The sequence below is a fragment of the Brachyhypopomus gauderio genome, chromosome 7 (genome assembly GCF_052324685.1).
Source record: "Brachyhypopomus gauderio isolate BG-103 chromosome 7, BGAUD_0.2, whole genome shotgun sequence".
Classification (NCBI taxonomy): domain Eukaryota; kingdom Metazoa; phylum Chordata; class Actinopteri; order Gymnotiformes; family Hypopomidae; genus Brachyhypopomus; species Brachyhypopomus gauderio.
The window spans coordinates 995,846-1,021,216 of record NC_135217.1 but is presented as its reverse complement, the minus strand read 5'-3'; the positions used below and the strand labels follow the sequence as shown (position 1 = coordinate 1,021,216).

Sequence of the window (25,371 nt, the reverse complement as noted above, 5' to 3'; positions counted from 1 at the left end):
AAATCAGGACATTAAACGTAAACAGCTGATTGAGACTAATAATGGGCGGTAGGATCAGGGGGCGTGACAGAAGAACACTACGGAGATGCAACTAAAACCAAAACTAAGGAAAACAGATCTCACCCAGGTTGGGGCGGAGCAAACGTTACAGTGTGCTTGTATGCCCGGTGGTGGATGGTGCTCTGCCACTAGGGTCTGTCCTCTCTCCCCTTCCTGCACCCCATTCAGTCCCCCAGGGGGCTGTGGATCCCGGTAGAGAGTACGCTTTGCGCAATTGGCTGCCGCTTCTCACCGGTGTGTGATTGGTTGTCTGTGACGTAGCTGTGTTAGCAATTGTAAAGCGCCTTGGGTATCCAGATAAGGTGCTATATAAATTGAAACATTCATTAATTTCATTTCATTTCATGGTACCATGTATAACACTATATGAGACTGTTATACACTTCTGTAGTTGTTCTGTGGAAGGCAGCAGGTGACATGCGACCTCATGAATGAAAATCTCACACTGTTATTCACTTTTACAGTTTTACAGTACACAAACATTAGAGCAGAGGAGACAGAGTGGTGAGTATGAGAGAAGCAGGACTGTGATGTTCTGTGGTGTTCTGTGATGTTCTGTGATGTTCTGCATGAATAAACCTTTTATTCTGTAGATTATATATATGTGGCCACACTGTGTGTCCAGGGTAGAGTACAGCTGAGCATCATGTCCATAGTGTAGTGAACACAACACACTGTGATTCTGGGAGAACATTTATCATACTGTCACCTGGTTTGTAAACAGAGACACACAAACAGTTTTCACCCAGTTTGATACTGTGATGCTAAGAATCTAAGTTTATTCACAGATTTACCTGATTATCTCTAATCACACTCACATAACAGTGTGATTCAAATCACTTGTAATGAGACATTTGTGTAAGAGTCATTTACTTTAATATAATATTTAAATAACAGGAGTTTGATCACTCTCATTTGTATACTAGTCCATGAAGGACATGATTTTATAATTATTATTAAAGAGCTAAAGTTACAGGTACATGTTATTGAACCTGAATGTTTCTCTCATTATTTACTTTGTTTCTGACTTTTTCCTGCTCAGAATCTCGTTGTGTGCGTGACATCTTCATCTTTCAGGTAAGCACTGTGATGGTGGGGAGGGAGGGAGGTTTGAGTGATCTAGTGGAGTTTTTTTTTTATGCCTGTGTGTGTGTGTGTGTGTGTGTGTGTGTGTGTGTGTGTGTGTGTGTGCGTGCGTATGTGTGTGTGTGTGAGAATCAGTGGCCGTGTCTGGCTGAGACTGGTGCACCATGACAACCACACTATTCTAAGCACAGCACATTTCCTTAATAGGCCCTAGTCCCGCCTAGCTTCCCCGTTTCCTTGGTTTCCCTCCTGTCTGCCACGCCCCCATCCTCAGTGTTCCACCTGTGTCTCGTTTACTTCCCTGGGTTTTGTGTATTTAGTTTCCCCTGTCTACCCTCGTTGGTCATTGTACGTGAGTCTTCCCTGTTTCTCGATTTGCCTGATTCATGTTCCTAGTTTGATCTCTGGTTGCTACAGTTAGTTTGTGTTTTCTGTTGCCCTTCTGCTCCGCTCCATGTAGTCTGTCTCATTTATCATTTCAGGGTTCCCGCGAGGTATTAAAAAGTCTTAACATGTCTGAAATTCAAAACTTTAAATTTAAGGCATTAAAAGCCAGATTTTCATCCAAGGTCTTTAATTTAGTCAGGTCTTAAAATTTTACCTTAGTTAATTTTAGAGAAATGTAGTTTAATCAGGACGTCCGGAAGTCAGTTCTGTGTTGTCTGTGTTTGTGCGGGGGCTACAGGTGTTGATACTTGTTAATTAAACTACAAAACCATTAATAACCACAGGCAGGAAATGGCCCTTGCCACGAAAAGCCTTCAGCGGGCTCAAGCCATCACGCAATTTTGTGCCTCATCCCCGCCGTCTTCTCTATCGTCAGTGCCGGGTCCCGCCAGACTCCACCGCAATATCACTAGCGCTTCGGCTAATGATATTCGGGGTACATTAGGATCAGGTGATGGCAATGTTCCCTGATTCGAATATCGCGAAAACTTTTTCGTGTGGACTAAACAAAATCGCATATATAGCTAGATTTGGCTTGGCAGACTTTATCAAGAAAGAGTTGATACGCGCTTACCGGGCCGTATGTGTTAATGTTTGATGAAAGCTTTAATTCAACCAAAAATTCCAAACAACTGGATCTTCATGTTCGGTTCTGGAGCAATGGATATGTGCAATCGAGGTACATGGGTTCTCGTTTCATGGGCCATGAAACAGCGCAGAATCTACTCAAACTTATCAAAGTAAGTGATCCTTACTTATGCTCCACAGTCTTCTTTTCAATGTGTTAACCATTTTATACAATTAGGCTACAATACAAATACATCTCAGAACCATGTACTGTCCATGGCATTGAGTTAGAGAAATGTTTCAATGCATACTAAATCCCAGCTAGAGGAAATAAAAATATATTTACTGTGTTAAATCATGTAAAATGTAAAGAAAAAAACAACAACTATGCCCTGTAGATGGGTTATGTCATGTTTTGAAACATGTTCCACTGTCCCATGCTGTTTCATGGATTGCACATGGTTTTATTTACATTGTACTGATGTATTGCCTTTTAGTGGGCATATATACATAGGGTAAAAACAGGTAGTGTGTCCCAACGTTTTCAATGTTAACATTCAAATTCATATTCAGCATGGCTAGACAAAGTAAGTTGGTTTCATCGGGATAATAAATAGAAAAGAAGGTAGGGGGTTAAAAAAAGTTTTGTGTGTTTTAAGATACCAATGGCCTAGGGAAAGAAAATTCTGAGCCTTTATGTAATTAGTTAATTTTATAATTTCATTTATTTCAGTAATTTAACCAAAATGTAACATTTAATACATTTTATCAGCTGCAGGGGGTGAGGATTTTGGTCAAACCATGCCTTAGACATACTTGAAGATGGGCTGAGTCTACATGTTGTTAAATGTATAATGTGTGTATGATTATTTCATTTGATGGTGTACGTCTATCTTTTTATTTCTTATTTTCCAACAAGGAGGTGGAGGCAGAAAACATGCAAGAGGACACAACTGGCACACACAGACTCATATGTGACTGTCACAATGCATGGAGGTGTCACAGGTTCCCCTCACCAAGGAACTCTTAGCATCTGTGGGTGCAGCCTGGTCAAAATACAGACTCTTTCTGGATCAGGAACGAATCAGGAAAGAAAAGGAATCCCAGAGCCAGAAAAGAAAGCTGACTGAGCAGTCTTTAGAGGACCTTAAGAAAAGGAAGAAAAGCTTGGAAGACGTGTCCACCTGTCTTGCTAGAGTGGCAGATTCTCTTGCAGAAGAAGCTGAGGGCAAGGCTGGATCCAAGATGGCTCAGCTCCTTTCCAAGTCAAATGCCCTGAGAAGGGCATACAAAGAAAAGCTTGCCCAAGTCAAAATCCTTGAAACTGAGATTGGTACTGAAAAGGAAGAACTCAGAGGTATAGGTTGAGGTTGTATGTAGATATGCTAGTGTTGTGTTGGTAAGGTTGCTTGGGTTGAAAAATGTTACTATTTTGATTATCTGTTTTAATATTGAATTAATGTAATCCTGTAACTAAATTAATCAAAATAATTTTTAAAAATATTTTCTGGGATCATTGTATTGTTTCTGGTAGTATGTTGTATTGGTCTTAAATTTCACTGAGAATGGTCTTAAAAAAGTCTTAAATTTAACTCACTGAAACCTGCAAGAACCCTGCATTTGTTTTGTGGTTTCCCTATCGCTTTCCCTATCGCTTATCCCTATCGCCTAACTCTAGTTGTATTCCTCAGTATTCTAGTTTGCTTATTCATTTACGTTTACCTTTGTTGTGTTCAGTTGTAGTCTTTTCCTTTGTTGTGTTCAGTTGTAGTCTGGTTAAGTCTCCCGTTCCTTGTCTGGTTTTGTTTCTCTTCTCTCTTTTCCTTTAGTCGCTGCTCCCTTGGTCGTATTTTATGGTTCTCCCCTTAGCCTTTAGTTCTACGTTTAGTTTGTTATGATCCTGTACTTGTCGTCTTTATCTAGTTGTCTCGTACTCCCATCTGATTCTGTTATCCCTCTCTGCCTTCTATGTTGTAGTCTAGCGTTTTGTTGTTTCCTTTTTAATAAATATTCATTAACTTGCATTTGCATAACTCCTGCCTCCGACATACATTACAGGTTGTTTTAGTATTGTTTTTAATAAAAATGTATTATTTTATTTCATTGATGTCAATAGTAAATGTGACGCTCTTTTTTTGTGTGCATCCACCAATCACACAGCAGTAATCACTCACATGTCAATCACAACACTTAACCACACCCCTGCTCTTAAACCATGGGTTAAAGTTCTCCGTCACTACGACGGATTTCCGTCATTTGATTTTTTTGGGGAAAAAATACATCAAGTCATAATAAACCACACACACGCGCGTGCTATCTGTTTTGTGACCGAAATATGATCCCCTCACTGGCTCTCATCAGTGCTGGATAGATGACGGCGGTGTTTATTTGATTGACTTGCGGGTCATCCCGCCTTCTGATTTTCGGACATTACGTAGGAAAGTTGCCTCCCTCCTGCCTGGGTGATTATACTTTCGTGAGTGACCGTAGCGCGCGACTCCGTAAACCTGCGCGAATGGCGGAGGCTACTTGGCGCGTCGCATTCTTTGCAGTGTTGTCCGAAACGATATGTGGTAGTATAAAGAAACATCCCTCAAACACAGGGGAAGGAACATTTACCTGACCAACTCTAATGTTGCTTTGTGTTTCAGGTTTGAAAAGTGCTGGAATTTAGGCTAAAGTACTTGAAAACGCTTGAAATTGTAACTACTTGGTTTCACAACAAATATCTGTCTGACTGAACAGTTCTCTTGTATTAAGTTAACAAATACGAGCCTCTTGTAATTCCAGGACGAAACATGAGAGAACGTGAAGACGTTTTGAAAATAAACAACCATTAAATAATGTGAATAAAACACGAATTATTTTGAATCATTTCGAGTATATGTATAAATATTTAACTTTATTAAGTTTAACTTGCTGGGAAATATTGAAATGGACATTGAAAGTGACGTACAAGTGCTTTAATTCAAGTCAAGTCAAGTAGTTTTTTATTGTCAATTCTGCATATGTACAAGACATACAGAGAATCTAAATTACGTACTCTCCTTCCCAAGTTTCAGCACAAAAAACAAACAAATGTACACTGAAGTAAAAATAAAATTATCAATAATAGGAGAGTGAGACAATAACTGTGCAACAATATCTGTACAGAGTAAACATGTTTGACAAAAGACATGAAATGGGACAATAGTGCAATACAAGGGTACATCCATGGAGAGACTTGTCCTGGAGCAGCTCCGGCCCATGATCCAGCCTCTTCTAGACCCCCTTCAGTTCACCTATCAGCCTCGTCTGGGAGTTGAGGATGCCATCATCTACCTGCTGAACCGAGTCTATGCCCACCTAGATAAGGCAGGCAGCACTGTGAGGGTCATGTTTTTTTTACTTTTCCAGTGCATTTAACACCATTCAGCCTGCTCTTCTGGGTGACAAGCTGAACGTGATGCAGGTAGACGCCCCCCTCGTGTCCTGGATTGTTGACTACCTGACTGGCAGACCACAGTATGCAGCACTGTGTGTCAGACAGAGTAGTCAGCAACACGGGAGCCCCGCAAGGAACTGTTCTGTCTCCCTTCCTCTTCACCTTCTACACCACTGATTTCAACTACTGCACAGAGACCTGCCACCTCCAGAAGTTTTCTGATGATTCTGCACTAGTTGGATGTATCAGCGGGGGTGATGAAGATGAGTACAGGGCGACGGTGAACGACTTTGTTGTGTGGTGTGAGCTGAACCATCTACAGCTCAACATGACAAAGACAAAAGAGCTGGTGGTAGACCTGAGTAGGGACAAACCGCAGGTGACCCCTGTTTTCATTAGAGGGGTCAGTGTGGACACTGTGGAGGATTACAAATATCTGGGCGTGCACATCGACAACAAACTGGCCTTGGCTAAGAACACCGACGCCCTCTACAAGAAGGGCCAAAGTCGTCTCTATTTTCTGAGGCGGCTGAAGTCCTTCAATATCTGCAGGACCATGCTGAGGATCTTTTATGAGTATGTAGTGGCCAGTACCATCCTATACATGGTGGCATGCTGGGGCACCAGGCTGAGGGTGGCAGATGCCAACAGATTCAATAAACTGATCCGAAGAGCCAGTGATGTTGTGGGTGTGGAGCTGGACTCTCTGACGGCAGTGTCTGAGAGGAGGATACTGTCTAAGCTGCGCACCATCATGAACAACGGCTTCCACCCTCTTCATCTCACAGTGATGAGCCACAGGAGCACATTCAGTGCAAGACTCATTCTGCCAAAATGCACTACAGAACGTCACAGGAGGTCTTTCCTACCAGTGGCTATCAAACTTTACAACTCCTCTATTATAACATGACATCGCCCACATGTACAGTCATATTCTATTCTATTCTATAATATAATTTATATATTGTATTATACTTTACTTTATTATTCGTTATTGTATTATAAGCCCTTATAGTTTTAGATAATTTTAAGCAAATTTTTCTTGCTGTAATTTACATCTTGGGAGTGCTTATACCCATTTGGTTTGCTACTGTAATAAGTGCATTTTGCCCCCTGGGATCAATAAAGTATTTCTGATTCTGATTTAATATCACTCACTGTAAATCTGATCAATCTGTACTTTTGCTGACTGTATTCTGACTGTGTGCTACTAAACACAGTATCAGTTTACAGCAGCTACAGTCAGCAGGGTCTCCACTCTTAATAATATCAGCTCTCAATAATCCACACTGGTCCTTCATATAACACACAGTATGATATCATGGACCCTTCACTCTGTTTAATTCACTTCCACAGGAAGACAGAAGATGGACAGAAGAGGAAAGAATGAAAATGGAGGAATCTGCTCTGCTGACTGGTAAGGGGAAGAATAAGAACTTTAGTACAATATGATTTTATTATATGAGTTATAACCATATGTTGAGGGGGGGGGTGTTGTTGACACACCACATAGTACAAATAACAGACAAGGACAAGATACACGCTTAGATACACAGACCACAACAAGTGTAACACTATGAGTTGAATCGAGCCACATGGACACATCTGAAGGGAGGAGTCAGGGGCCATGACAAATAGACTTAATCAATTAAACATTAACAGTTTAAACATACTGACTAAAATTTTACAATGTCAATAATTTTATTTAACATAATCAACCTTTTTCAGAGTTGAAGGTTCAAGGTTTTCTTGGGCCTGTAGTGCAGAACTTAATGTCTGTAATGGATGAACATGAAGCCTCGAGGAACACTGAGAGTGAAGATCAGCTGGAGAAGACAGAGATCTACAGCAGACAGATCCACCAGGAGATCAGACTCCTACAGGAAAGAATCATGAAAGAAAGAATAGAGATGAGAAAAAGGGAAGGAAAAGAACTTAGAGAAAAGATAATATATGGTATAGATTCTGTGAGGAAGACAGAACAGGCTGAGAATCTTAAGAGGAGAGTAACTGATCTTCAAGAAAATGAAAATAAATACCAACAAGAGTTACAAGAGGAGCACAATGAGGAGAGAAGGAAATTCCTAGAGAGACTGGTGCAGAGAGAACATCAACAGAGGGAGACAGCAGAGCAGGAACTGAAGAGCCTCCATGAGGAGAGGAGGCTGAGGGTGAAGAACCTCAGAGTGGAGATGGAGAGCAGAGAGAAGAGTTCAGTAGAGGCAGACGCACACCTCATTAAGACCATCCTGCTTGAGTTCCAGCACCACATTCAAACTCTTATCACACAGAAATGGAAAGACGTTGATGGTAGAATAGATGAAAAAGACAGAGAGATAGCGACACTGAGACTAAATCTGTCACACCTGGAGGAGAAACACTCACAGATGGAGAAGGACAGTAAACAGAAACTAGAGGACATTAAAAAGACCTTAGAAGAGAAAGACAAACAACTAAGAGAAAAAGACACTTCAGTAATAAAGCAGGTGCAAACAATAGAGAACCAAAATAAAACCATCAAAAATAAGAATGAACTACTAAAGGAGAAAGAGACACTACTGGAGAACACAGTCAGAGAGGGAGAAACCAGTAAAACCAAACTGGAGACACTGGGAAAGGAACTAAAGGAGAAAGAGAGACTTCTGAAAGAAAATGCAAATACACTTCAGATGAAGGACAAGACAATAGAAGAGAAGGAGACACAGCTCAGAAACATTAAAGATGAACTGAGACAAGGAAGAAGGACATTAGAGGACAATCAGAGAGAGGAGGAGGAGAAACACTCACAACTGGAGAATATGAGCAAAGTGCTGAGTGAGAGAGAGACACTACTGGAGAACACAGTCAGAGAGGGAGAAACTAGTAAACACCAACTGGAGACACTGGGAAAGGAAATACAGGAGAAGAACAGCCAACTCCAGGAGATGATGATCCTACTGGAACAACAGAAAACTGAACTGGCAGAAAAGAACAAACAGTTTAAAGAGAAAGACAAACAGATTGAGGACAAAGACAGACTTCTAGAGGAGAGAGACAGACTTATAGAGAAGAAAGACAGACTTCTAGAGGAGAAAGATAGACTTCTAGAGGAGAAAGACAAGCAGGTTAAGGACAAAGACAGACTTCTAGAGGAGAGAAGCAGACAGCTGCAGGAGAGGACAGACCCAGATGCACCAGTCCCAGTCAGGAGAAGACTCGGCAAACAAGGGGACCCTCCAAACAGTGAGTAATTTGGTATTTAAACAAAGAATGCTTTAAAAGAAAGGTTGTCATTGTGGTGGATAGTTGTGATCTATTGCCTTGATCAAGAAACACACAAAGTCTTAAGCCCTATCCGGACGGGATTAGTTTCTCAGGGGGTCCTGGGGTAATTTTCACTTTTACGGGGGGTCCTCTGTGATTTTAATCCCGTCCGGAACGAGCATGTCCGTGTTTTTCTCAGACGTCCTCAGAGAAAATTACAGGCGGAATTACCTACTGTTTTTCGCTGTACTCCGTGGTCGTCTGGTAATTTTAGTCCCGTCCGGATCCACATGTCTGAGTTTATACACGCAGACATCACCTCGCGTTTAATAAAACAGCTATATGTCCACTGCCACGCACCGTAGTTACACGTTGGGCGCGCGTTTTCACGGAGATCCACGTAAAGACAGCAGGGAGCGAAAATGGATTTACTGGATTTTTTAATGGATTTATTTTATTTTATTTAACGGATTTATTTAGCTATTTACATTCATTAGCGATTTTTTATAATGTGTTTTCTGTATTGGTTTAACAAAATAGCTTAACTTAAACGGAGATCTTAAATGCTGAACTCAACAGTAGTAAAGTTAAAAGTTAAAAAGGAATCATCAGAGTTGGCAGTGTGACATTATTAAACATGCTATCACGTGACAAGGTGATGTCATGTGACCGAGAAAGCCAAAAACTCACGGGTCCTCCTGTTTTTTCAATTGCTGTCCGGATGCAAGAGTTTTATCACTGAGTACAAGGGTGAAATATTTTTCACAGACGTCCCCCTGAAAAACTAATCCCGTCCGGATAGGGCTTTAGTGAAGTTTTAGCACTCATGGCTGGGGAGCATGTGTTTATTCAGTATAACCTGAATAAGACATTTCAGACATGGCATTTTTTAAAGGTCCTATGTGTCAGGGCTGGCTCGGATGCCATGCCTTCTACCTCCACAAGAGGCACCCGAGTCAGTCCTAGACTGAATTGGCGCAATCAGCAGTGATCCGTTTCACCGGTTGCCATGGCTTCTTAAGGAAGCTTGTGGAGACGGATCACTGCTGATTCGTTTTGGTCTCTTGCCGTTACGTTCTCAGCCTTTCTCTGGTCCCTCAGTCTCTACGGTGTGTTCCCGTTGCCAAGGTGTCTCGCCACCTTGCCTTCTCCCTTTCTCTCATTCTTTCTCTCTTCTCTGCCTTTTCACTATTACTTATTCGACTGTCTATCTCCTGCACCACTTACTGGCCTCCCTCAAGTTTTCCTCCAGCTTTTACTTCCTATCAGTTTATCTTTTATTTTGGGAAGGGATTTGTTTTGTCACGGCGTTTGCCTGCTGTCAGTCTTCTCCTGGCGTCCTTAGTTTAGTTTTCACGCGTTGTATTTTTTCCACGTTCTTTCTGTTGCCTTTGTTATTTTCCTCCCGTGTCTAGACGGTTGAGTTTTGTTTTTTCACGTGTTGAGTATTCTACGTTGTTTTCTGTTGGACTTTCCCCTTGTTCTACGGTTGTGTTTTCTTTTTTCGCATTGAGTTTTCCACGTCCTTTTAAGTTTCGTTTTGCTTGTGTGTGTGGGTGTGTTTTACGTGCATGCAGATTGGTTTGTCTGTTGCAGTTTATGCTTTCTCGTGTGAGTGTTTGTTACACTCACACTGCGTTAGTGATAAGCAAATTTTTCCCTATTGGTTTCATACGGCATTTGGGTTCACTTCTTCCTTCATTTTCTTACGCGGTGTGTACCAGTCTGTACACCCCACGTTACACTATAATTGGTGATGACTGGTGGTCATCAGAGTCATGATACTGGTGAAGGTCAGGCAGACCAGACCTGAAAACTTAACACAGATGTAATATGAACACAAAGTGTAATTGTCACGTTGCGGTCCCCGACCCCTCCCTTTTGGGCGTGTGTTTACATTGTCTGCGTCTACTCGTCTGCGTCTACTTGTCTGTGTCTGTGGATCTCCGTGGGTTTGATTACGTCTTGTGATCGTCCGTCTCACCTGTGGCTCGTCTCGTCATCACGTGGGGTTTATGTGGTTTGTCTATTTAATGTGCGTTCACGCAGTGCCCTGTGCTCATCGTTGTTTGAAGTCTAAGTGTCGTTACATGTTGAGTGTTTTACATGCGCTGTCTGTGCTACTGTATGTATAAATAAACTAGGGGTGGGCATAGATTAATTTTTTTAATCTAGATTAATCTCACTGAAATCTTGAAATTAATCTAGATTAATCTATATTCTATATTAAAATCTAGATTAATCTATATTAAAATGGCTCATATGCATGCTACCCAAGTAATGACTAAAAGTCAGTTTTTGAGATAGGGTTTCTTAATACAGAGGGTGCATTAGACCAGGGGCTCATCTCCTGTTTCCAAAATGCATCAATGACTGCTTGAGAAAGCTGTTCTACTTTGATACTTGAAGAAAAAAAACATGCTCAATAAAATGTAGGCTACTCGTGTTCAACGGTTTATTCAGTTAAACATGAATTTGTAAGCCTACATACTGTACATTAAAAGGGGTAGATAACATGTTTATTCAGCTAAACATGATATTTGAAATGTAAGCCAACATTTAGTACATTTAACCTCACAGACGTAATTTGGAGGGGACTTTTTCAAAAGCAGGTTTTGGTCCTCTGCAGTTTTAACAGTTAAAAAGAAATATTTAAATAGCGACGAATCTAGCGCTAGGACCATGCAGAAAACGACCGCTCCGAGCTCCGCTCTGGTAACACTTTACGTTCCTAAAAATGAATTTTCCATGAAGCAAACCTGGCGACTTCGTGGCTGCATCCATGTAAACACACGTGCGATTTGTAATTCACAGGTTTGAAAACTCGTTCTCGCCCCTACTGTGCAATTTGGTTAGGAATACAGCCGAGCTAAACTATCAAGTTGAAAGTCATCATAGTTTGCTTACCCATTTTGACCCAGTTCCCAACCCAACTTTAAGAATAGATTAACGGCGATAATTTTTATATCACCCAATAAGAGTATCAAATTAACGAATGCCGTTAACGGAGTTAACGGCCCACCACTAAAATAAACGTAACGTCTAGAGCAGGGGTGCACAACATACGGCCGTTGTGGCCCGCCATTGTGGCCCGCCGGTTGATAAATAATTTGGCCCGCCTTCTGGCTTCGTGCCTGAATTTGAACGATGAACCAACAGTGTTGTTTTTTGTGCTACTTTTTAGTTGGGCTACCACGGGAGTAAGTAAACATTAAGAATCGATCGCGACATAATTTGTCTCTATTTTACACTACTCGACTACTCGCCGCCCCCCCACGCTCAACAATTTACATTTAATTTTGGCCCGGCTCCTCCTTCAAGTGCATCCCTGGTCTAGAGAAAACAAGGATTTTCTGTCTCGTCCTTCACCACGCTCCGGACGTTACAGAACGACGAGCCGACCAGAGACGAGATGCCAGGCTATGCCACCCGGGCTAAGAAGGGGAAGAGACCCAGCAGGCACCACCATGCCTCTTCCCCTGCCCAGCACCGTGGAGCCCGAGTATGCCCCGAGGAGATGGAGTAGGACCCCTTGTGTTGATTCATGCTGCTCCGGGCTCAGGAGGCTGAGACCACGGAGAGGGCGGACTTTTTCCGTGAGGCCGCGGTGCAGATGTGACAGGAGCGACACCCATCTCCCACCAGGGAACCCTTGCCCCTGCGGGTAGGCTCCTTCGAACTCTGCTCTACAGAGAAAACCCTGGAGAGCAAGTTTGAGGAGGACTCAGAGGGCGAGGAAGAGGAGGAGGAGGCCTATCCCCCATCTGTATGTTCCGCCCCCACCGTGGATTACGGTGAGGGCGAAGAAGAAGAAGAGGGCGAGGAGGAAGAAGACCAGGCTCTCTCGGTGTGTTCCGCACCCACCGTAGAGTACGGTGAGGGTGAGGAGAAGGAAGAGGAAGAGGACTATTCCCCCTCTGTATGCTCCGCCCCCACCGAATACTACGGTGAGGGCGAGGAGGAAGAAGACAGTCCCCCTTCCGTGTGCTCGGGTTTTACTGAGTACACGGACAGCGAGCTCTTGACAGAGGAAAAGGATGAGAGGAGTTCACTCTACTCGGGGTGCTCCGCCAAGACCGTGAGGGGGAGGAGGAAGCCAGAGGAAGGCATATCTCCCGAGCACTCCGAGGGAGGCACCATGGACTGCTCCAGGGGTGAGAGCCCGGAGGAGCCCATGAGCTGGAGCCTGGGCAGTGAGGAGGAGGAGATGGAGATCGGATATCGGAGGAGGGGGATTCCCCCGACGTTGTTCCCCCGACGTTGTTCCCTGGAGAGAGAGAGAGGGAAGCTGGTAGCATGCCCACCGGGAGGGCTGCAAAAGCATCTGCCAGCCGCGCCGCACCCGGTGAAGGGTTTGCGGTGAGGGCGGGGAGAGGACCGCCCACCGCAGTGCCGGCAGCTCCCGCAGCTCCCGGATTCTCCCCGCTGGCCGCTCTCCTCCTGGCGCGAAGCCTGGCGCCGTGTACATGTTTGTCTGTGCTTGTGTTCGTGTGTATTCCCGTATGTCTGCCTAATCCCCTTTTCCCTCTCGTGCTGCTGTGTGTGAACGTTCCTGTTTGTGTGTTCGTGAACTTTCCTGTGTGTCTGTCTAATATGTTTTCCCCGGTCTTCCCAGGGGGGGGGTGTTCTAGGTTGTTCGTGGCAAACTCTCCACCGAGGGCGGTCATCTCCCAGACGCAGGGCTCAGCGCTCCGGATCCGCCCATCGATGTGGGTTCGGGGCACTTTGTCCTGTTGGCACCCTGGGATAGGTAGAGCCCTTGGTGGGGGAGTCTGTCACGTTGCGGTCCCCAACCCCTCCCTTTTGGGCGTGTGTTTATGTTGTCTGCATCTACTCGTCTGCATCTGTGGATCTCCGTGGGTGCAGTTACGTCTTGTGATCGTCCATCTCACCTGTGGCTCGCCTCGTCATCACGTGGGGTTTATGTGGTTTGTCTATTTCAGTGGTTCCCAAACTTTTTCTGTCGTGCCCCCCTTTAGTAGATGAGAATATTTTTGCGCCCCCCCTACACCCCCCCATATTGACTAGGGCTGCACCGATTCACGTTTTTCACTTCCGATACTGATTCAGATATCTGAGGCTTAGTATTGGTCGATACTGATCCGATACCGATCTGATAGAGTAAAACAGTGCTGAATCGACTTTTTTTTAAAAACACAGACATACTGAATTAAAAGTTTATTGAAAACTCTGCACCAGTACAGCACACTTAAACACACATAAAAACATGTAAAAACAACACAACTTGTATTTGTTCAGTCAGTGCAATTATGAATATTACATCGAATGTAAAATAAATAATACCAAAGAACCTGAAACTGACAAAAACAATAGGTTCACAACTTTGATCAAGCATGAAAAAAATTAACTGCAAGAAACCTTTGAAATGGTTCACGAATTCTAAAAATAATTTAAAATAAATAAGGAGATGAAATAAGAGAAACAGCTATACCTATGCGGCTAGTTTGCTATCGCAGACATCACGCAGAGCACAAAGCATGTAACGGCCATAAATATGTGTACTGTCTCTTTAAGGGAGCGAGTTGAGCGCGCGTAAGGAATATTGTTGTTTTTATTTAGCTTTCTGCCGTAGACCGACTCAGACCACTAGCTCTTTAATTTATCGTTATTTTATTTATGTAAGTAACGCATTCAATGAGCTTTGGACAACTCACCAGTTCATGTATGAACAGTCAAGTAGTGCTGGAGCCCAGGTTTATTTTGGTCAACCAGCAAATAAACGGATTAAGTGTAATACCACCAGCACGAGTACGAGTCAGTGATTCACCTCTCCTCTGTGTGCTTCGTGTTTCACTCGCCTGTTAACTGTCCAAGTTCACTTCTATCCTGGACAGAGTGGATATTTAAGGTTAAACTAACTCCGAAAAGCGTTACAAGCATAGAATTAGACTGAATAGATCTGTTTTTATGGCTCGGTCACATTGTCCCTGATACCCGATCTAGAATTTTTTCAGATATTAATATCAGAATCGGTGCATCCCTAATATTGACACATGTGCACATGTTTTACTTTCAAGCTCCGCACCCCCCCTGCCATAGCTCCGCGCCCCACCTAGGGGGCGCTCCCCCCACTTTGGGAACCACTGGTCTATTTAATGTGCGTCCGCGCAGTGTCCTGTGCTCATCGTTGTTTGAAGTCTACGTGTCGTTACATGTTGAGTGTTTTACGTGCACTGTCTGCGCTACTATATGTAACATAATCTATCACTCATTATTTTAATAATGCCTGTCTGTTAACTCTGCCTTCTGAATAACGTGTTCTCCATTCTGTCTGGTTCTGCTGTATTATAGTGAGTGGAGAGACGCAAGACTCAGCAACTCCACCCAGGAGGAGAAACAGTATTGAGGGACTTCCTCCACAGAGTACGGGATTAATAGAGATACATATAGTACCTTGAGGGTTTATTAACATCTGTTTACCAGGTTGCAGTAAAAAAAAATTGTTGAATTCTTTATTCTTTTCCAGTGGGTGGAGAGTCCTCTAGTCCAGACTCTCCAGTGCTGGTTCCTGTACCAGAACTCAGGCTGGTGCTGCTGGGGAGGACTGGGTGTGGGAAGAGTGCAGCAGGAAACACCATCCTGGGCAGAGAGGAGAGGAGCCAGGCTGCTACATCTACACTCCCCCAGCAGAGTGAGAGCAGACAGGGGGAGGTGGCTGGGAGGAAGGTGACTGTGGTGGACACTGCTGACTGGTTCTGCCCTGAACTCTCTCTGGAGGAGGTGAGACAGGACGTGGGACTCTGTGTCCGTCTATCTGCCCCAGGACCCCACGCCTTCCTCCTAGTCATACCAGTGAAGCAGCCTGCAGGAGAGGAGAGAGGGATGCTGGAGAGAATGGAGAAGATGTTTGGAGAGAGATGTTGGAGGAACACCATGATCCTCTTCACTGTTAGTGAAGAAGAGCAAAACCCTGAACAGTTCATTCAGTCAGGAAGCCAAGAGGTCCAGACACTTGTGGAGAAATGTGGGAACAGGTTTCACTGTCTCAACATTCAGGAGAGTGGGGATGGGTCTCAGATCTCAGAGCTGCTGGAGAAGATAGAGAAGATGGTGGAAGGAAACAGAGAGAGATTCTACAGCAGTGAGATCTACCTGGAAGCAGAATCTCTGATCAGAGAAATGAGGATAAATATTCTTAAGGAAAGTGAAGAAAATAAAGCAAATGATGAAAGAGAAATGAAAGAGAAACTGGAAAAAGAGATGCAAGACTCTCTGAAAAAGATAGAGGGAGTGATACAAGAACACGAAGGAGATATCAGACAACTTAATGATCGAACAACCGAACTGGAGCGAAAGATGACGGAAGAAAGGGATGAAGAAAAAAAGGGAGAACTGAAACGAGAGCTGGACAGAGAGGTAGAGCGAAGGACAGAAATGGAAGAAAAGGTGAAGAGACTGAAAGAAAAACGAGAGATGGAGAGGAGAGAGATGGAGGACAGACACAGACAGGAGATGGAGGAGATCAGGCAGACGTATGAAGGAGAGGCCAGGGTGGAGGCAGAGAGGAATCTCATGAAGATCATCATGCCTGAACTCCAGAGAAACATTTTGGTCTCAAAGTCCAAGATGCAGGAGGAGTTTAACAGGCAGATGGAGGAGAAGGACAGAGAGCTGAAGACACTGAGACAGAGACTCTCAGAGGTCAGAGAAACTCAGTCACTCAGAGAGGAGGTTTACCAGTCAGCTGTGCTGAGAATTACAGAGACAGAGAGAGCAGACACAGCATCAGGAAAAGACTCTCAAGATGGAGAGTCTGGATTGCTGAGATGGAGGTTCTGGAAGAAGGATCATCATTAAAAAAACAAAAAGAGATGTTATGGATGTATGAGCTCTGTCACTTTAATAAAATCTTTTTTAAATTCAAAAATTCAAAATAAGCTTCTGTAAACACAGAAAAATTCCTCAGCTGTTGGAGGTGGAAACTACAGTGTTATAAACACCAGTACGTGGACACAGTGCTGCAGTGAGTCTGTGTGTTAATGAACTGCACTACTGACACACTGTGACGGGCGAGGACTGCTAAAGAAAAAGGAAGTGATCACAACAAGTCTCAGTGAAAAGGAGGATTTAATGTTAACATGCGCCAAACAAAGACCTGTGACATGAGCCGAATTAAGGAAACAATAACAAGCAGTCAACTGGTACAAAGACGAGACATAAATAAATAAATAAATAAACGACCATCGGGTGGTGGCCTAATAATAAGCCCCGCCCATCTGAGGGACGAACTCAATGCAGCAATAACAGGACAGCTGCCGCTGTGGATGGGGGCGACCAGCAGGGGGAGCCCCCCGTATCATGACACACATTCTCCAATAGTCAGATGTGAATGAATCTAAGTGAGTTCTTAGAATAACATACAGATATTTCAGGGTATTTGGGATTTCTGTAAGTATTAAGTTTCTACTTCTAGTAATTGATTATCCAGTTACGTGTACAACACTATTTCTTGCAAAGTACTTTATATTTTAACTAGGTTGTACATATTTTTATTAATTGTGCATTAAGTGCAATTTCTAAATGTTAGTCAAAAAAAATTTAAATACTTCAACATTTTCATGTTTTTATTTCATCCTTAAATGTGTTTTGTATTGTCCAGTGTTTACAGTACAACAGTAGGAAAACGTACGTTTGATGAAGTGATTATTAGTGTAGAGCAGGGGCGGCCAACCTGTCAGAGACCAAGAGCCACTTTTTTTACTGTGCTACAGCAAAGAGCCACATCATACACATGGACATGCTTGAACATCACCCATCCCTTCCTCTCTCTCTCTCTCTCTCTCTCTCTCTCTCTCTTACACACACACACACACACACACACACACACACACACACACACACACACACACACACACACACACATCATACACATGGACACACTTGAACATCACCCATCCCTTCCTCTCTCTCTCTCTCTCTCTCTCTCTCTCTCTCTCTCTCTCTCTCTCTCTCACACACACACACATTATACACATGGGCACGCTTGAACATCAACCATCCCTTACACACACACACACACCATACACTCGGGCACGCTTGAACATCACCCATCCCTTCCTCTCTCTCTCTCTCTCTCTCTCTCTCTCTCTCTCTCTCTCTCACACACACACACACACACACACACAGAGACCTCTGCTCAGATTTATTGTAAATGTCACACAAACAGTGTGGGGGCAGTCATGGTCTGGTGATCTGGTGGTTAGGGAACTGATCTTGTGACCAGAGGGTCCTGGGTTTGATTCCCAGGCCTGAGGCCATGAGTGAAATGCTCTTGAGCAAGGCACAAGGTCCCTGGATGCCGGACAAGGACTTCCTACTCTGCCTCATACAAATTGTTTATTGAAATGATCTTGTCCTTACTGCGAAGCTTGGTGGTGTTTTCATCTCATGCGCGTTTGATGAAAATACCGGAGTGAACTCAAGCTAAGCGAACAGCACATTAAAAAAACAAACACAAACTTCGATATAAACATAAGGCGTGATATGCTTCAGGACTTTGGCACGGTTGGAGGAGGTGGGCCACGGCACAGCGAGGTTACTCATGCATGCGTGCTCACACACTACAAGCGTTATGTACGCAGCTGTTGTTTTCTAGGTAAAAAGTGGATAAACTTCGTTATCAACACTCGTGCACCCAGCCCAATCTCCCAGTTCGTTACACTGACCCTCTACTAGATCTCCTGTTAACACTGCTAACCCTGGACTAAATCTGTTAATCCTGTTAACCCTGTACTAGATCAGGTCCAGCTCGTTTGTATTGTTGATCATCTTTACAGCTGCAGCATGCTACTCTAACCAAGCTGATAATCAGTGTAGAGCAGCTGTGAAAACTATTAGTCACGTGATAAATATCAAAACTATAATTAATAATTTTGCATGCACAGGTCTATACAGTAATAGTGACATTTTTGTTAGGTGTAGTCTACTTACTGTACGTTTAATTTGATTTAAATACAAGGTCAGCCCAAAGGTGTCACTCAGAAGCAACGATTCCAGATAATGGTTAACAGTTTAAGAACATTCACTCTGCAGGTTACAAGGTCAACTGGGTGACTGACTTCAGCAGCACATCACATTTTTGTTCTTGCCCCAGGACACACCTACAAGCCACATCACTTTCATTTCCAGTTTATAATTAGACCTAATAAAATAGTCTGTGATAACACACCTGACACAGAGGAGCAGTGAGGAGCTGCAGCTACATTTACTCTTCATGTCATCTTGTTATCCATGTCCTTGTCTACAAAGGTTTCTCTGTACGTTATGTTTCATGCCATGTTCACGTCACCCTTGTGTTTGGAATACCATGTCTCAGCCTCAGGTTTCCTTTCATGATCCCCTCCCTGTAACCATAGCAACATCTCTGTTTACATCTTCTGTTTATATCATTGTTCATGCTTGATGTGTATTTGTCTCGTTGTTACTTCGATTAATGTCACAGTCACTCATTTACAGTCACAGTCTCACAGTAACAGGCTCACAGTCTTACTGTGTCCCAACTGTACCTGTGTTCAAACGGCTGTGATTACAGCATGGGAAAGTGCGCTGAAACAAACCCAACCTGTAGCAGGACCTCTGACAGAGAGGAGAGATAAACTCATCTAACCAAATACACTTTTACCTGCACTAAAGAGGAGAGGTCAGTTCATCTAACAGAGCACACGTTTACCTGCACTGAAGAGGAAAGATAAGTTCCTCTAACTAAGCACACGTTTACCTGCACTAAAGAGGAGAGATCAGTTCATCTAACAGAGCACACGTTTACCTGCACTAAAGAGGAGAGATCAGCTCATCTAACCAAACACACGTTTATCTGCACTAAAGAGGAGAGATCAGCTCATCTAACAGAGCACACGTTTACCTGCACTAAAGAGGAGAGATCAGTTCATCTAACAGAGCACACGTTTACCTGCACTAAAGAGGAGAGATCAGCTCATCTAACAGAGCACACGTTTATCTGCACTAAAGAGGAGAGATCAGCTCATCTAACAGAGCACACGTTTACCTGCACTAAAGAGGAGAGATCAGCTCATCTAACAGAGCACACGTTTACCTGCACTAAAGAGGAGAGATCAGCTCATCTAACAGAGCACACGTTTACCTGCACTAAAGAGGAGAGATCAGCTGCTGTGGTGGAGGTCACCCTGCTGCAGACTGTGGTGGGGGGACAGTGTGTGAGCGTAGATGGTTCAGTGAGGGAGTCAGAGCAGGTGTGTGTGTGTGAGGGGGAGTCAAAGCAGGTGTCTGTGTGTGAGGGGGTCACGGCAGGTATGTGTGTGAGAGGGGGTCAGAGCAGGTGTGTGTGTGAGGAGGTCAGAGCAGGTGTGTGTGAGAGAGGGGGTCAGAGCAGGTGTGTGTGTGTGTGTGTGTGTGTGTGTGTGTGTGTGTGTGTGTGTGTTTGGTATCTCTGCTTCACCTCCCAGTGCTGCTCCTCCTCCCAGCATCAGCTGACACAAACCCAGCAGCGTCTCTCCTTCCTGATCACTGGAGCGCTGGCCCGGCCCACTGCAGCAGTGTTCTGCTTCTGTGTAGGACACTGGCACTGCAGCATCACCACTGGGGGAACCACACTGGCACTGTGATTGGGCTCAGGAGAGGGACGAGATGCTGCTGATGCTGTTGCCATGGCTACTGTCAGGGGCAGACTGGCATACATTACTACCAGGGATTTCCCTGGTGGGCCGATGGGTTAGTGGGCCGCCGGTAGTTTAACTCAGCCTGTGGAGGAGCCACTACCGCGCACTGCGGCTCCGGCCCGTAGTCACGCTGCTGTTTAACGGTGTCTATTACCTCTCCCGCCAGTTGATGCGGGCTGACGGTATGCAGCACAGATCAGGAAAAAAAAAAAAAAAAAAAAACTTGTCCCAGAAAATCTGGGCCGGACCACGAAAACATACAGCAGCTGCGTCACGTATTAATACAAGTAGTCACGAACTGGAAAAGCCTTGTCCATACTAATGCCACATTAATTATATCTCCCTGTTTGTATCCTACGAGTGACAAGTCAAGAGAGAGACACCAGTTGCACACTGACACTGCTGAGGGTCTAACTCATCATGTGATCCCTCCGCCACACGCCTCACACTACTGAAATGTGAAAAAACAAGTCTGTATTGTAATTTACGTTACCCCCCCCCAGCCAACAATTTACCTTTGCGTATGACAGAGTGTCCTTGTTTTTTGTCAGACCTAGCTGGCAACCCTACCCTGGACCATCCCGACCACAGCAAGAAAACGCTACTGCTACTACACCTAGCGCTAGTGATACTTGTGCCGTTTTCTGTAAACGTGACTCATTTGAATAAAAGCGGTATACTTCCGCAGTTGGATCCCTCTCTGTCTGGTCTATACGTCACAGAAATGTAAATGTGGCGCTGAAAAGCTGAGAGAGAAAAAAGAAAAGCTCTCAAGGATAGTGCAGCAACTAATTAAAAAATTGCTGACTTGTTTGGTGTTCCATCTTCAAGTTCTGGGTTAAGACATGATGAGAGATCAGAGGCTACTGCTAGCAGCAGCACAAGCAAGATTAGCATTGTTTCATATATATATATATATATTTTTGCGTCTGTTTTACACAGCACTTGACATATTAACAGTACTAATGTTTGTACAGACAGTGGGTGATGATAACCCAGGTGAGGAAGGAAATGACAGCCAAAAGGGCCAAAGCTCAGCATTTGATAGGGGCAAAGGGGAAGAGCATCTACAAGAACAAAGACAAAGTACTATGGCCTGGTGGTAGGGAACTGGTCTTGTGACCGGAGGGTTGTGGGTTCGATTCCCAGACCTGCGGCCATGACTGAGGTGCCCCTGAGCAAAGCCCTTAACCCTCAATTGCTCACTTGTATAAAAATGTAAGTCGCTCTGGATAAGGGCGTCTGCCAAATGCCATAAATGTAAATGTACTATGGTTGGAATACTACTAATACTACCACTATTAATAATAATCTTTACTCATTAACTCATGCACTAATACCAGCTACTAATATTATTAATTATTGCTTATGTATTAGTATTATTACTGGTTATGTAGTTGTTCTTTAGGCCTACTAATTCAATTAACAATTACTTATTATTTATAGGCTGAAAGTGATTCTGATGATTCTACAGAGAGAGACGTGACTCATGACGAAGGCCTAGATGCCCATATATAAGAGATTGATTATTTCACCAGACCCAAACCAGAGACAGTAGAACTTTTTCTTCATTTTTACCCCAAACAGAAGGCAGACAAGCCTATAGTACAAAAATAATTTACCCGTAAAGATGGTACAATAAAAAAAATGATAAAAATCAAGCACTCTTCTGCTTTGTCTGCATGGCTTATGCTAAAAGTAGTGACAGTAGTTCCTTCATTTCTGGCATGACCTCCTTCACACACATACACCTGAGAACTGAAGAGCACGAGCAAAGTGAGAACCACAGAGTTTGTGGTGAGTCACACTTTCTTCAGTCCTCCAAGAAGACAGTTAGGGAACTTCTTATTGGACCTCAGATGTCACTTCTCATGCAGCAAGTACGCAGGAAGTGACAAGTTCTTGAGCGCATCATAGATGTTGTAAAACTGATCAGTAAAAGGGGTTTGAGCTTCAGAGGCAAACAGGCACAGGCATCATACACTGGATGATGATACTCTGGATCATGGTAATTTTTTAGAGATGATCATTTTACTGGGCAAATATGATATGTGCCTCAAGGAGCACCTTACACTCAGCGTAGAAAAAAGCTCGCAGATCCACAAATCTGAATTCAAAAAAGGAAGAGGTGCACTTGTTACTTTGTTTTCAAAAACAACAGTTGATTACATAATCAGCACAATCCAATCCCTAATGAAGAACATTATAGCAACAGGAATCCATGAGACTGGTATGTACTCCATTCAAATCGACACCACCCCAGACATCACAGCTCAAGACCAGTGCTCTGTTGTCATACGCTATGTGACAGACATCATTCATGAGCGCCTTGTGGCAGTGAGCAGATGTGAAGCATCCACAGGTCAGTATTTTGTCCAACTTGTAAGCAAGGTGCTGGAGGGAATGAATCTGGAAACAGTGTATTGGGAGTTCTATAGATGGGGCCTCCAACATGCAGGGTCAGTATAATGGCTTCTCTGCCCTTTTGAATCAGAAGTCCCCCAATCAACTCCATGTGTGGTGCAACGCACACATACTAAACCTTGTACTTTCAGACACAACAGAATGTGTTTTGGCAAGTGGCTCTCTATGTACACTGCTAAACAACATTGCTATCTTCATTAAAGAGTCCTACCAGAGGATGAACATTTGGGAAACGCAGAGCAAGGATCTAAAACATAGACGTCTTGCCCCAATAGGGCAAACGTGCTGGTGGTCAAAAGACGTTGCTCTGTCAAAAGTATTTAGCTGGTTTGGAAAGCCAGATGGGGCCCTATATGTTGATGTTCTTCACACTCTGTCTGCTATCAAAGATATGAACACCATCAGTACCACCACGCGTGTCAATGCAATGGAATATACATCACCCAGCTCTTAAAATATGAAACAGTACCTACAGCCCAGGTTTTCATGATAATCTTCCACATTACCACACCAGTATCAAAGTACCTCCAGACAAGTGCAATGGACATACTGACAGCTCATCGGATGATTGTGGGTGCAGAATCGCAGCTGAACAATATTAGCAGAGACATTCAGGAAGTCAAAACAGCAGCAGACACACTTGTCCAGTGGGCCAACAACAACCTAAATGATGAGAATGAGCTGGAGGTTGAAGCATTTCTGCCACAAAAAACGTGGTAGAAAGAAGAAATCTATGCCAGGTGAGATGTGCCGAGATGAGACTCTAAGTGATGCTATCACGTCATACAAGATTGATGTCCATAACAAAATCATGGACACAGTTTTAGAGAGCATACACCAGCGCTTTCTGAGAAATGGCACTTTTGGATCCAAAAACTTTAACCAGGTAACAGCCTATGCTGGCAGATTCCCAGAGTCATCTTTCCAACAGCTGAGCAAGTATCTACTGCCATTTGAAGACAATGCAACAGTTTACAGAATGAGCTCATCAGCCTGGCAGGACAGTGGGACAGGATAAAGACTTCTGTAATGGAGGAGTATCCAAACATGGAAACAAAGGAAGGATCACAGGATGCTGAAGATGAGATGGAGATAGTTTGCAAAAACTGTTCATCTTGCAATGACTGTCCATTTTGCTGCTGTCGGGTTCTGAGGCAATACAATCTCCTTATACATGCATACAGCACCATAGGGCTTGCGTACAAGTTTCTGCTAACCCTGTCTGTAACACAGGTAGCTTGTGAAAGAAGCTTTTCCACTCTAAAGTGAATCAAAAACAGGATTAGGAGCTCTCTTTCACAACAGCACCTTGAGGCTTTCATGCTCATGGCTACTCAGACAGATGTCCTAAAGATGCAGGAGAGTGATAAAATTATAGATGGTGTAGCAGAAAAGAGTCAGTTACTGCAGAGGTTACTCACTGAGTCAACAATGTAGGTTTCAGTAGCTTTCCAGTTGTTTTCCCCTGTATTTTGTCAGGGTCAAGTTGTTAGGTTTGTTAGTTATTTTGTTATGCCACTATGTGGTTTTGTAATCATATTATTGCTGGAATGAATAATGTCCATATGACAATAAAAGCTGTCATATACACTACGTGCCATGTATAGATTCATATACAGATTCATATACATATAGATAGAGGTGGACATTCCAGGTTCAGAAAGTAAAACTCCTTCCCAGGATTTGACTCAAGCTTGCTGGGTTTTCTAATTAGTGCAAGCCAGGTAAAATTAGTGGAATCAACACAATCTAAGAAGCCTGAGCAAAATCTTGGTGAGGACTTTTACTTTCTGAACCAGGAATGTCCACCTCTGCATATAGATTCATACACACACACACACACACACACACACATACATATGGATATATATGGCTACTGTTGCTGCTGTTTATCTGGGTGTTTAGGCTGCAGGAGGGACTGCAGTATCAGCACCATGGACAGAGTCTGAGTGGGCGGAGCTCCGTGGTGAGTGACACTGGCTCAGACTCCTGGTACTGAGAGACAACACACACACACACACGTTAACATTCACAACCATGGATGACCGATGAAGTACGTAGAATGCTGAAAGTTAAGAACTCAGCCTTCAAGTCTGGTGACGAGGATGCACTGAGATCAGTGAGAGCCAAACCGGCTCACGGGACAAAACTCCAGGACCTCTTTCATGACTCCACTAACACCAAGGACATGTGGCACGGCATTCAGACCATTACAAATCACAAGGTAGCCCCCTCTGTGGGTGATGACGATGTGGACTTTTTTAATGGACTACTTTGGGAGATTTGAGGCACTAAATAACACCCCTACAGTAAGAGCTGTTCCCCATCAGGATGAAGAGATGTTCTGCCTTGACCTTGATGATGTACGGAGGACTCTGAGAAGAGTCAACACACGGAAGACCTCCGGCTCTGATAACATACCGGGTCAGGTGCTCAGGGAATGTGCAGACCAGTTGGCGCATG

General features: G+C 43.7%; 1 protein-coding gene across 1 annotated transcript; it reads left to right on the top strand.

Annotated features, from left to right (window-relative positions):
• The first annotated feature begins 6,818 nt into the window (after window positions 1-6,818).
• LOC143518339 (uncharacterized) lies at window positions 6,819-16,645 on the top strand. The gene is made up of 4 exons (XM_077010775.1): window positions 6,819-7,001; window positions 7,313-8,806; window positions 15,140-15,211; window positions 15,315-16,645. The coding sequence occupies exons 1-4, from the start codon at window positions 6,971-6,973 to the stop codon at window positions 16,643-16,645; spliced, it is 2,928 nt and encodes a 975-aa protein (XP_076866890.1). The 5' UTR covers window positions 6,819-6,970.
• The last annotated feature ends 8,726 nt before the right edge of the window (window positions 16,646-25,371 follow it).

Coding starts and splice junctions, on each gene's coding strand:
- LOC143518339 (XM_077010775.1), top strand. CDS start 6,971: ATGAAAATGGAGGAATCTGCTCTGCTGACTG. Junction 7,002..7,312: donor GGAATCTGCTCTGCTGACTG/GTAAGGGGAAGA, acceptor AACCTTTTTCAG/AGTTGAAGGTTCAAGGTTTT. Junction 15,212..15,314: donor TGAGGGACTTCCTCCACAGA/GTACGGGATTAA, acceptor ATTCTTTTCCAG/TGGGTGGAGAGTCCTCTAGT.